At 43.3% G+C, this 11,863-nt stretch overlaps 1 protein-coding gene across 2 annotated transcripts; it reads left to right on the top strand.

Annotated features, from left to right (window-relative positions):
- Window positions 1–66: 66 nt before the first annotated feature.
- cbll1 (Cbl proto-oncogene-like 1, E3 ubiquitin protein ligase) lies at window positions 67–9,106 on the top strand. Of its 2 annotated transcripts, none has more exons than XM_085435879.1 (7): window positions 67–462; window positions 1,863–2,027; window positions 4,025–4,057; window positions 4,256–4,362; window positions 4,528–4,611; window positions 4,694–4,767; window positions 7,655–9,106. In XM_085435879.1, the coding sequence occupies exons 1-7, from the start codon at window positions 450–452 to the stop codon at window positions 8,661–8,663; spliced, it is 1,485 nt and encodes a 494-aa protein (XP_085292005.1). In that variant the 5' UTR covers window positions 67–449; the 3' UTR covers window positions 8,664–9,106. The 2 variants fall into 2 exon arrangements, with proteins under 2 accessions (XP_085292005.1, XP_085292004.1); XM_085435878.1 differs by lacking the exon at window positions 67–462 and adding an exon at window positions 941–1,486.
- The last annotated feature ends 2,757 nt before the right edge of the window (window positions 9,107–11,863 follow it).

Below are 11,863 nucleotides of genomic sequence, written 5' to 3'. Positions count from 1 at the left end.
ATAATAACCTGAACTTTACAGCAACATGTTTATGAAATATGATAGAAAGTCCAAGCCTTCAGATTTTCCAGTCACTCTCATGACTGACAGGATGTGACCTGTGGCAGGTAGTAGCGTAAAACGTAAAGGAGGAACTGCGTCGATACAGAAAACAAATGGACGATCGTTTCTGTTAAATATCACAACGACGTCCTGTCTTTACTTTCAGTATTGTTACCCAGCCATTTAGGCCAACTGTACACGGGCATAATAAACGCGCGGCTGTTTTTCTTTGTTGGTTTTAACGTGAACTAACTACAGTTTATTTTTAGCTCTTAATTTTTTAACCCTGTTTGCGTCGTCCTTCTTTCGCTTCCTTCTTTCCTATCCTCATTCCTTCCCTTTCACTTCACCTCCTCTCCTCGTCAGTTTCTCGTATCCCACAATGCATTGCGATCACTCGTTGGATCATGGACCAAAGCGGTAAGCAAAATGCAAAGTAGGGCCGAGACGTTAGCAAAACTTGTTATTCATGCTATATATTTTTTAACCTGCGTAGCCGTTTTCATACCAGCTCTAAGAGCTAACGTGACTACAAAGCCCCCTCGTGGAAAGTGGTTTTGCTAAGCTAACCCGTAATCTCCCAGGGGAACATTAAAGCTTGAATGGTGCGGGCTAGCCAAAAAAGGCTTGAGTACTTCTCGCCAAAAGTTAACGTTACGCCCTAAGTTGGTCTGGAGGGTTACACGAAATGTTCCACCAGAGTTTATGCAATTATTAAACTCAACTGCAAACTATATATTCTCACATGTTAGTGGGTTTACGGCTAGCTGCGATTTAGTTGGGGCGCGAATGCGGCTTGATTGTTAGCATATGCTAACCACTTAGCTGTATAAAGAAACTATATCTTATAACGAGTCTCTTGACTGTTAACCCACATACACGAGCCCTTTTTTGCTGATAGTATTAAGGGCGAAACGCTAACGTTGTTAATCTAATTTCCAATTGTTTATATTACTGCAGTGTCACTAAAGTGATAAACCATTGCCAACTATAAATATCTGCGGCTCTGAGCTCCTCCTCGCTTGTTGTGGCTTTGCTAAGGGACAGGTACAAGTTTCTGTGTCGTAGGCGACATTGTGAGAGTGGGTGCAGGTGGAAGGTATCACGCCTGGAAAGGTTGTGTGTGAATGAAGCGTGTGGAAAGGTGAAGATGAGTATACGTAATGAAGGTGGATGAGTTGTATATTTGGGGTCAGCCATCCAAAGCAACGGGCAATACACAAGAATGGCAAAGAGTCCATGCAGGGTAGAGATGAGTGTCAAAGATGATTTGTTACTGAATAATAATGGCGCGAGTGAAAGGAAGAGTTACAAGATGGTAGTCCACTAAAGATGTTAACATTTTCATTGGGAGTGACCAACACGTACAGCATTAGATGTCTCATATTGAGCAGTTTGGAGACAAAGGCAAGGCTGGGACAGAAGATGGAGCTGCCAGGCAGAGGTTGGTGTGATAGAAGATGGGGATTGGATGAGACGGAGGCAGATGATCTACTGTGGAACCCAAAAAGAAGCATCCTGTTTAACCTATGAGTCACTGAGTTTCACCATAAAGTCTAATTCCAGAATGAAATTATTTGTAATCTATGTAACCAATGTAAACAGGCAAGGGACTCTGTTACAAGCACTGTCACAATCCAGTGACGTCCTAAAGGCTTTAAAAACAACTCTTTGTAGATGGATATGTGTAACTGTTAAATTTTGGTGTGGCTCTTGAGTCCACCACATGAGGTATCCCTCACTAACTCTGTAACTGTCCAATGTACAGCGCAGAACATATAGCAGTCTGTTTCAGTTGATATACTCTTTTTCTTCCACAGACAATGATCTTCAAGGAAGCGATGGCTCTGGGAGTTTGGGAGGCCCGGATGTTCGCAGACGAATCCCCATCAAACTTCTGTCCAAGCAGCCAATAAGGAGCAAACCTCAGCAGCGCCCCCAGAGACCTGTCAGCAGAACTTGTAAAAGTGAGCCTGGAGAAGATGGTAGGCACACTATGTGGTACAAAATGCTCATTAGCACTAATGTTTTTATGATGTCACACTGTATAGGCAAAAGTATTGGGCCACACCTCTTAATCAAAACTTTTTCAATCCTATTGCCACTGTATATAAATTTGAATAGCTGGCTGCCTTTACAAACATGGGTCATTCACTGAATTCAAGAGTGGAGCTGTAAAATATTGTGGCAGTTGAAATAAGTCAATTCATGAAATGTTTCTTACATTTGCAGCCCACATAAAGCTACAAAGCAGTGCCAAGGTGCATGGTTTGTAAAAATTGCCAATGCAGAGTTCCATTCACACCAGCTGAGCAGCTATAATATGTAGGTAGCCTAGTACGTTTGCCTGTAAAGTATATAAACATAGCATGCTTAATGATATTCAACTCTTTGTTGGTTAGTTTTTAAAGTAGCTAATGCATTGTTGTTGGTGTCTTTCAGCTGGTGTTTGTAAAGGTCAACCTTTCCTCTTTTCAAAATAATGGAGTTCCTTTTCTGCAATATAAGTTTTGAGATAGGGCTGTTTGATATAACGATATATATGACGATATATAAACATCTATTGTTTCATTTTACGCTGTCGTTTGTTTCGTGGTGTCGCAAAATAAACTGTTTACAGCAATATTTTTTCATGGTTCTGATGGTCGCTGTAGTTATTATTAATTTCTTAAAGTTCTCTATTTCTCTTATATTTAATATAACCACACTACGGATGGACAAGCGCCTGTTTTTATATGCGTGTCCGCTTGTTTATGTTCCACATAAACCTTTCACAATAAAGCTCAAGATCCTGTTGAGACTTTTCAAAATAAACTGAATCACGTGAAAGATGCAGAGTATTTACGGATGAGAAGTAAAAAAGAGCCGCCAAAGTGCTAAAAAATAAACCTTAGACTCAAACGTTAGAACAGGCAGGAAACACTTCACCAAGTCGAGCTGCCCGAGATTCACAGACTTTACAGAAAATGTAACATTTTTGTGATTTATATCGTTATCGGACGATAGATGTCTTATATCGGGAGATGAGATTTTGGTCATATCGCACAGCCCTATTTTGAGATGTTCCTTTTTCATATCATTGTCACATTTCACTGGGATATATGTGCAGGATATGGAGTAGACGTTTCTTTCATCCCCACTCCAGTGGGTTGGGCTGCACACTTGATTTGGCTGCCCACAGTGTGCTTTGTCTCTCCTCCTGGCCCTGAACCACGAATGTTTCACAAGTTAGGCAAATGTAAAAAACATTACACAACGGAGCCACCATGCAGTATATTAAGTATCTCTGTGGAGGGAGAAAAAAACGTTCATTTTTTCTTCTGGTGGTAGGAGTCATTGTAGACTCGATGACGTGTTACACAGGTATCAGCGACGTACTCGTGGGCTGAACAGAGATGATGTGCCAGTGGTAGCAACAGACTTACAGGTTGACATGTGGGCATCTTTCTTTACCAGTTGTTGTGCAGTGACACTTGCAGTGGTAGTTTGAACGTTTCTTTGGGCAGATAGAGCTCACAGTTCATCCATATTTGCTGGCTCATCTTTGTTATTTGGACTTGATCCAAAATACTCAAAAAAAGGATCTCAAGCATTTTTGTATGTTGTTGTACTTTTGTACAGCTGTCTCTGTCGCTCACAGCCGTCATTTATTCTTGGCCTGACCTGTCGTGGCGTATCAATTACAATACATCATAACAGTATCAGTTTAACAGAAAGTGTAACACTTGTATTATTGATGCTTTTACAGTCATCCAGTCTGGAATCATAATACGTTGGCACACAGTAGCACTGTGACAGCCTACTGCCATATGTCATCATGCTGTTTAAGGATTAACTGCGGCACTTGCACACAGTACAGAAGATGGATGTCCTTTTTATTATTTTCCTCATAAATTCAGTTTAGATGTTATTAAATGTTATTTATGTGAAGTTTCTGTTGTTGCCATACCGATGCTGATTCTTTTTTCTTTTTTTAACAAAGTAATCATGAAGTCGATGATGAGGACAGCATCAAGTAAGCGTTTTAGATTTTATTTGTACCTTTCATTTTAGTTTCCATGTACATGTAATTGTCTTATACACACAGAATATTTTAAGCTCCTTTGGATAGTGACACTGTGCTATGTTCTTGCCCTCCTCTTTGGGAAAAGTGTCAGGTTTTTTTAAATACTGTTTTATTAATGCTACTCTTGTTTTTTTCTTTCTACTACAGATAACTTTGGCTTTAAGCAAGAGGACAGGTTTGACTGTGGAACTAAAGCTGGTGATGTGTTTGCAAGTCAGAGGAGATTTCCACAACCGTTGTTCTGGGACTATAAGGTACGTCTGCTGTGTGAGGGGAAACAATATTAATGTAGCATCATTACCAGCATCTGGCACACCAGTAAGACGTGTAGTATTGGAATTAAAGAAAAAGTATACAATGATCTGGTTTTAGTGGTCATTACATGCGTGTCATATTTTTGTGTCCTCTTATTTCAACAGTTAAACTTGATTGGAGAAAAGGACGACGTTCCGATTCACTTCTGTGACAAATGCGGTCTCCCTATTCAGCTGTATGGACGGATGGTACATGTTTTATTGCTGTGTCTCTGCACACAACATCTCAGAGTCATGTTACTGTCTAACTCTTGCCAATTTGACTCCTCAGATTCCCTGCAAACATGTTTTCTGTTATGACTGTGCTCTACTTCATGAGAAGAAAGGAGAGAAGATGTGCCCAGGGTGAGACTATTTAACTTTGGTACATGGCAATGAGGGTAAAATAAGGATGGCTGGATGCCAGAAAAGTCGACTCCTGCAAGTACTTTGAGCAGCAGGGGCATAAAATCACTACAGTATAAAGCCACTAAGATGTCCCTGATTTAGGCTCCGGCCACACTAATGTGTTTTTGTTTGAAAACGCATCGTTTTCTTTCCGTTTTGGCCTCCCGTCAACACTGAAACGGCGGTTTTGCTCAAGGAAAACGCAGCGTATTCAAAACGCTTTCGAAAACGCACACATTTGAAAACGGTGCTTTTGCGTCGCAGTGTGGACAGCGAAAACAGACTTTCAAAAACGATGATGCGTGTTAGAGCTGGGCGATATGAGATTTTTTCATATCACGATATGTTTTTTTCATTTCAGGCGATAACGATATCTATCACGATATCAGCCAAATAACTATATTTGTAAGATTTAAATGTGCCGTTGCTCACAAGTAAAATGTGAAATAATCAGCAGCTTGTTTTTATTTAAATATTTATTTCCCATAATAAGTTCAACAGGGTAGATGTACTTAAGGAACATGAGACTTTTTCAGATAAATAAAGGCAAATATTGCAAACTACACAAAAGGCAGCCGCTAAAGCGTTTAAGTTTCAAAATAGAACAAACGAAACAGACTAAACTGTCAATTCCACTTAGAAACAAAATATTAATTCTAAAAATAAATCTTAGTTTGTTTTACAGAAGAACAGACAAAACTGACTAACTTTTGTCAATATCAAATAAACTGAGAACTAAAAGGAAATTCTCAATCTCTCCTTGTTGTATAGCTGAGCTTTTCAAACAGTTGTAACAGTTACTTTAGTCTGACAAAAGCCAAATGACGAATCAGCGCTTCCAGTCAGAGACTGAGCTGCACCGCTTTATTGTATTTCCAGACTTGCTTTCGGCACATTTACAGTGCAGCTACTCTGTTTTTGTCAGACTTGAAATAGCAGAAATACCTTCACACTGCGGAGCTTCTCTGGCCTTTCCGTTCGACAATCTCTCCGGCGTTGGAACCATCATCTGTTTTCTCTTCGGTCACGCTCGGTTGATTTTTCTAGTCGGCACACTCATTTCCTCCATTACGCGGGCAGTACGGCAGCTGGCTGCTTCCCAAACAAATACACATGTGCGGCTTGGCACTTGTGCTGTACGTAACAAGTCACGTGACGTGACGCTGCGGCTGTGATTGGTTCGGCTCTGCGCTACGTAATTTGGATTGGCTGTTCTTTTTTTTTTTTTTTTAAGAGGACTAGAGCAGTGAGGCCTATCGCGACAGTTTAATTTTTCTATCGAGAAAAAGTTATTTCGCAACACATATCGTTATCGTTATATTTCCCAGCTGTAGTGTTAGTCATGTGATGCAGTCATGTGACCAATTAAACACAGATAGCGGAGGGTATTATACAGCAGCTGTTCTGTTTGACAGCCCTGTTAAAGATGAATATCAGTCTGTAGATGCTGCAGAGAGCTTTTCTTCAAATTCTTTAACTCTCACTCGCTTTTGCAACGTTGTACTTTTGTGTTACTCACAGCAACGACTCCACGTCATCGTTAGTCTATTTAAAGAACTCGCTGCTTTTCATCGACATTCTGCCGCCACGTTTCAAAGAGCCGGAGAGTAAATAAGCGGCAGACGGAAATGAGGCAGGTCGAATCTTCACGCATGCGCAGGACTGGAACGTAAGCGTTTTCAGACGTTTCAATGTGGACGCACAACTCTGTGAGAACGACTGAAAACACTAGTGTGGACGCGGAGCGTTTTGAAATCTATCCAGGCTAGTGTGGACGTAGCCTTAGTGACGTGAGGAATGGGACCTCAAGAAAATCTGAAGCCAACATCTGAAGTCTTTTGTCCTGTAAAAGTGAAACGGGAACCTGAATAATCTGTTAAAACCTGCAGTCGTGTAGATTGACACCCACGCTGCCAGGTGCACGAAGCACTCTGAATCATTCTCTCTGACAGTTAAAGTCTTTCCACCTACCTCCTCAACCAGATTGAAGACAGTTCTTTGTGTTAGGCCAATATTTTACTTGCTGAGCTCGTAGAAATACTGCCTACTGAGCATTCTGATAGCAAGGAAAACTAAAGGCAGCACTTACAGCATCCACTTCAGGATTGTAGGGAGGCTGGAGCCCATGCAGGCTGTGATAGGCTGAACAGAGTACACCCTGGACAGGGCTAATAGAGATGGTATCTACTCAGCTCCACTCAACTCGACTGTGTTTTGGTCTTTTTCTATTACAACCGAGTCGCACCTCAGTGTACATAGGGTTGTTGTAGCAATGTGTCCGAAACTCTGACTTTGTTTGTTTGAGACACAAATACAGCTCAGTAATTGCAATGGTATACCTCAGCCTGTGGCTTCTTGTCAGGCTTAAGGGCCATGAAGTCGGTTTTCACGAGCCTTCATAATGTTGGCAGGTTTCAAAAATGGCAGCTTTGATTTTTCTGATGGAGTTGCTCCTCTAACTCAGCGAGTGACGCCGTAGACTGGACAGTCAGTGGCATGCAATCTGCTGAGGTCACAGAGGTTTTTGCATTGACCCCGCTCACTGCAACCCCGGCTGAGCAGGGACTAAAAAAGCACCTGGTACAACCACCTAATGGAAAACCGAGTCGAGGTGAGTAGGTACCAGTGGAAAGGGCCACATTGACCAGTTGGGGCGGTATGGTGTTGGAGCTGTGGTCTCATGAAAAAAGGTCCTGCGGTTTAAGCCACGAACAGGCTGTGTGGAGTTTGCATATTGTCTGTGAGTACTGTGAAGTCCCCCAGTCCAAAAATAGGTTGATTAGATCAACAGCGAACTTGTCCAACTAAATAACTGAGCTGTTTGACTTTGTCTGTGTTTCTTCAGCCTGACCCTCTATAACTGCACAGACCCGGTTCAGCGCATTGAACAGTGCCAACGTGGTTCCCTCTACATGTGCAGCATTGTAGCAGGATGCAAGCGCACCTACCTGTCTCAGCGTGACCTCCAGGCCCACGTCAACCACCGCCACATGAGGGCTGCCAAGTCTTCTGCAGGCCGCCAGGAGCCCGTGCACCTGCCCCCTGCTTCTGATGTATCTGAGCGTTTCCGCCTGCCTCCACCTCACTTACCCAAGAACCATGTCCATCTCACCAACCCGCTCCAGCACGGGAGCCACGATCCTTACAGTCAGCCGCCACCTCCCTCCGCTCACGAAGGCCCGCCCCCGACTCCTTCTCTGGGTCCTGAGACATTCCGCATTGCCACGGTAACAACTCGTAAGCACAGTAATCTCATCACTGTGCCCATTCAAGACGACTCCTCTTCCTCTCGCGAGCCCCTCTCTGCTGGGCCAGGCCCTGGCCAGCCACCCCACCACCACCCCGGGGACTATCCTGGCCAGCCTCCCGTAGTGTCGCACTCTCACCATATGATGGCACCACCTCAACAGCATTTTGGTCCCCCACCTCCCCCGCCGCCTCCCATTACCCACCCAATGCAGCATCCTCCCCAGGCCTCTGGGACACCACACATGGTGTACAACCAGGCCCCTCCTCCCCCAATGTCCACAGCGCCCCCACCTATTACTCCTCCACCAACGCACATGATACCCCCTTACATGAATCACCCACCCCCAGGACCTCCACCACAGCATAGCGGCCCTCCTGTTAATGCCCCACCACCTCATCATTATAACCCGAACTCCATGCAGCAGTTCCCTGAAGACCAGGGTACCCTCAGTCCCCCCTTCACCCAGCCAGGAGGGCTCAGTCCTGGGATGTGGCCCGCCCCAAGAGGACCCCCACCTCCACGAATGCAGGGACCCCCTCCCCAGGGCCAAATGCCTGGTCCGCACCATCCGGATCAGGGCCGGTATCGGCCCTATTATCAGTAAACTACCACCGAAATGGGTCTGTCATTCTGTTCCATACTGCTTGTCTGAGTAATGTGATAGTAAACCTCAGGGTTCCAGGTTGTAGACATTGATTTCCATAAAACTGCCCAAAGCAAATGTGTATGTGGTGCACACTCAAGTTAACTGTGCTAAACCTTCCACTGAACATACTTTTGACTTGGAAGAGAGCAGGAGTGTCCTGTTTTTGAAACAACATATGGTAAACCTGTCTGTATATATGTTAGCTGATGCCACACATGTACATTTAAAGATGTTGAGTCAATAAATTTTTAACAGCACATTTCTATCCTTTGACATGATGTGATGTAGTACAATGTCAGCTGGTTTCTTTAACAGAAGTTACTGAAAACTACATTTATCACTTGGTCTGACTGACGAGGTCTTCAGTATTTCTCATTAAAAATATATTGTGGAAAAATGAAGCTATACTTTGTCTGGTGATCTGTTTGGGTTTGGCCCCTTTTAGGAAGAACGATGTACCTGCAGTGTCACGTCATGAAAAGACCATACAGCAAGCTACTTTAAGCAAAGCGCTGTCATTTCCCCTGAAGGCTGTGATTAAGAGCAGGCGTTGCACTTTTAGTTGGAGGTTCTATAAATCTATTTCCATGCATGCTGGTGAAGGTGAAGAATTGGCTGTTGTCTCTTTGATGTCAGTGTGATTTATTGCAGTTTTTCAGATTCAAGAACTTTATTGTCAATACAACAATATACACAGTATACAGCGTATCGAGATGCTGTTTCTCCCCGAGTCCCCCTGGTGCATTTATAAGAGTATAAATGATATATCTCCAAGAGATAAAAACTAGGAATTACAAATGATTGATAAAAAGGTACTATTACTAACTTTATCCATGTAGAATAAACAGACAGGGCAGAGACAATATGAAGTGGATTGTGCAGCAGGTACTAAATACCAGGTTCAAGTTATGAGTCAGGATATTTTAGACGAGAACGGACGAAGACGTGCAAGAGACAAAATGTGCAAATATATTTGAGATGTGTTCAGTAACTATGTGACTGAGTGTGCAAATAAGCAGATTGTTCCCAGGTCCGGTTTGTAGTGCATTTGTGGAAGTTTGTGTTGTGTTTGAGTCTTTTGGTGAGTACTGTAAGGTGTTTGTGTTTATCAGTCTGGTGGTAGTGAGTTGAGGGCTCTGACTGCTTGGGGGGAAAAGCTCTTGCAGTGTCTGGTCGTTACAGTTTTGAAGGCGTCCTTCACTATGCTGCATTTGCAAGGGGATACCGCAGCAGCGCAACAAGGCCTGTAACAACAAACGTGATAAACGGGGTTTCATGTAATTTGATTGGATGATCCAGGAGACGGTCTTCTAGAGCCAAGTTTCCTGTATTTGCTAAACAAATAACCGAAGCATTAAAGCATCATCACCAAGCTTATTGTCACAGACCCTCTCTGGGGCTATACTGGTGGTCAAATTAGAGTGGCTAGTTGAGTTATAGTCATCTTTTGACACCTACTGATTGTACAGGATGTACATTTTTTATGACTATTTTCCAACCTCTGCTTGTATTGTCTGTGCTTTTCAAGTACGTGTAGCGTGGCATCATGGAGGGTTGGGCCTGTGCACCTGCCCCCTGCGAACATACAGCTGTGCAGCTTTTCCAACATGTAAGCTGTAAACAGCATGATGTATATATATTTGTATTTGTGCTTCTCAATAACCTGTGTACAATTACTGGCCTTTAGTTTCTAGCTCAAATTTACAGTTTACTTGAAGATGCGGACACCGTTGTCCACCTCCATGACGTGCTTTTTAAAAGGATGCTGTATATGCTATTTGTCAATATGAATAAACTCTTTGAGTACTTGTGGACACAAGCAGCAGTAAACAATAGGTTAATGAGTGCATGGATATATATTCTCAGCCATAAGCTTTTGGTTATTTAGTGACTCCTCCCACTGATGGACATGATCAATATCACAGTGTAGAAAGAAGTAAAAGTTCTTCATGTAAAAGGTTAGCTGACTAGTGGGGCTGGATAATTGGAAACACTAACTTGCCCATAGTTGTGAATGGTTGTCTGTGTCTGTGTGTTGGCCCTGTGACAGACGGGCGACCTGTCCAGGGTGGACCCCGCCTCTCGCCCTAAGACAGCTGGGATAGGCTCCACGCCCCCTGCGACCCTGAAAAGGAGAAGCAGAAGCGAATGGATAGATGGATAAAGCAAGAAATGCTGAAATGATCAAAAGGACTAGTTAGAAGAATTTCCTATTTAAGAACTGTGAAAATTACATTATTAATTTCATATTTTGGATGCATGACTTTGAAAGGTCATTGGCTTGTCTGTGGACAGCATATTTTCTCTCAAAGATACTTTTATTAAATTAAAACAAAGAAAAACAGATACACACAGAATTGTTCAACAACATCAGTTTATCAGTTTACCCCCTACCCATACCACATAGTAGCCCTTTCCCTCAGGCCAGGTAGAGAAATAAACAAACAAAAAACAGAAAAAACCCAACAAAAAAATCCCATTGCAAATACAACAGGACAAAGCAGAACAAAATAAAACAAACACAAAGAACTAAAGAAAGAAGAAAAAAAGAAGGGGGAGGATTTACTGAGTAATGCTGGAAGTTAGGCTTGCAACCTGAAGGCTGGAAAAGTATTTCAGGAATTGCCCCCTACAAGGGAGGCGAAAGAGAGCGTGCAACGGTCAGGCGTGCATCAGCCTCCCCAGTGGTGCCAAAAAGCACAAATAATGGATTAGGATCCATATAATATCCAAGAATTAGGGACAAGGTTTGAAATATATCTCTCCAGAATCCTTCAAGGCTAGGGCGCGTCCAGAACATATGGATAGGGAAGCCTCCGCACTCCCACACTTATCACAAGTGGGGTCCACATTCAGATACATACGAGATAGTTTGACTTTGGAGAGATGGACCCGGTGCACAACCTTAAATTGTAAAAGACAGTGGCAGGAACATAGGGATGTGCAGTTAACTGTACCATGTGGGCGATCGTGGCTCAAGAGTTGGGAGTTCGCCTTGTAATCGGAAGGTTGCCGGTTCGAGCCCCGGCTTGGACAGTCTCGGTCGTTGTGTCCTTGGGCAAGACACTTCACCCGTTGCCTACTGGTGGTGGTCAGAGGGCCCGGTGGCGCCAGTGTCCGGCAGCCTCGCCTCTGTCAGTGCGCCCCAGGGCGGCTGT

Source organism: Copadichromis virginalis, linkage group LG17 (assembly GCF_057382275.1).
Source record: "Copadichromis virginalis isolate Kocher_CV1m ecotype Utaka linkage group LG17, C_Virginalis_male_GT1.1, whole genome shotgun sequence".
Taxonomy (NCBI): domain Eukaryota; kingdom Metazoa; phylum Chordata; class Actinopteri; order Cichliformes; family Cichlidae; genus Copadichromis; species Copadichromis virginalis.
This window is presented reverse-complemented; position numbering and strand designations above follow the sequence as displayed.

Excerpts from the sequence above, each read along its gene's own strand:
- cbll1 (XM_085435878.1), top strand. The coding sequence starts at position 1,375 with ATGTTAACATTTTCATTGGGAGTGACCAACACGTACAGCATTAGATGT. Across the intron at positions 2,028-4,024 it reads AAGTGAGCCTGGAGAAGATG|TAATCATGAAGTCGATGATG; the intron begins GTAGGCACACTA and ends TTTTTAACAAAG. Across the intron at positions 4,058-4,255 it reads GATGATGAGGACAGCATCAA|ATAACTTTGGCTTTAAGCAA; the intron begins GTAAGCGTTTTA and ends TTTCTACTACAG.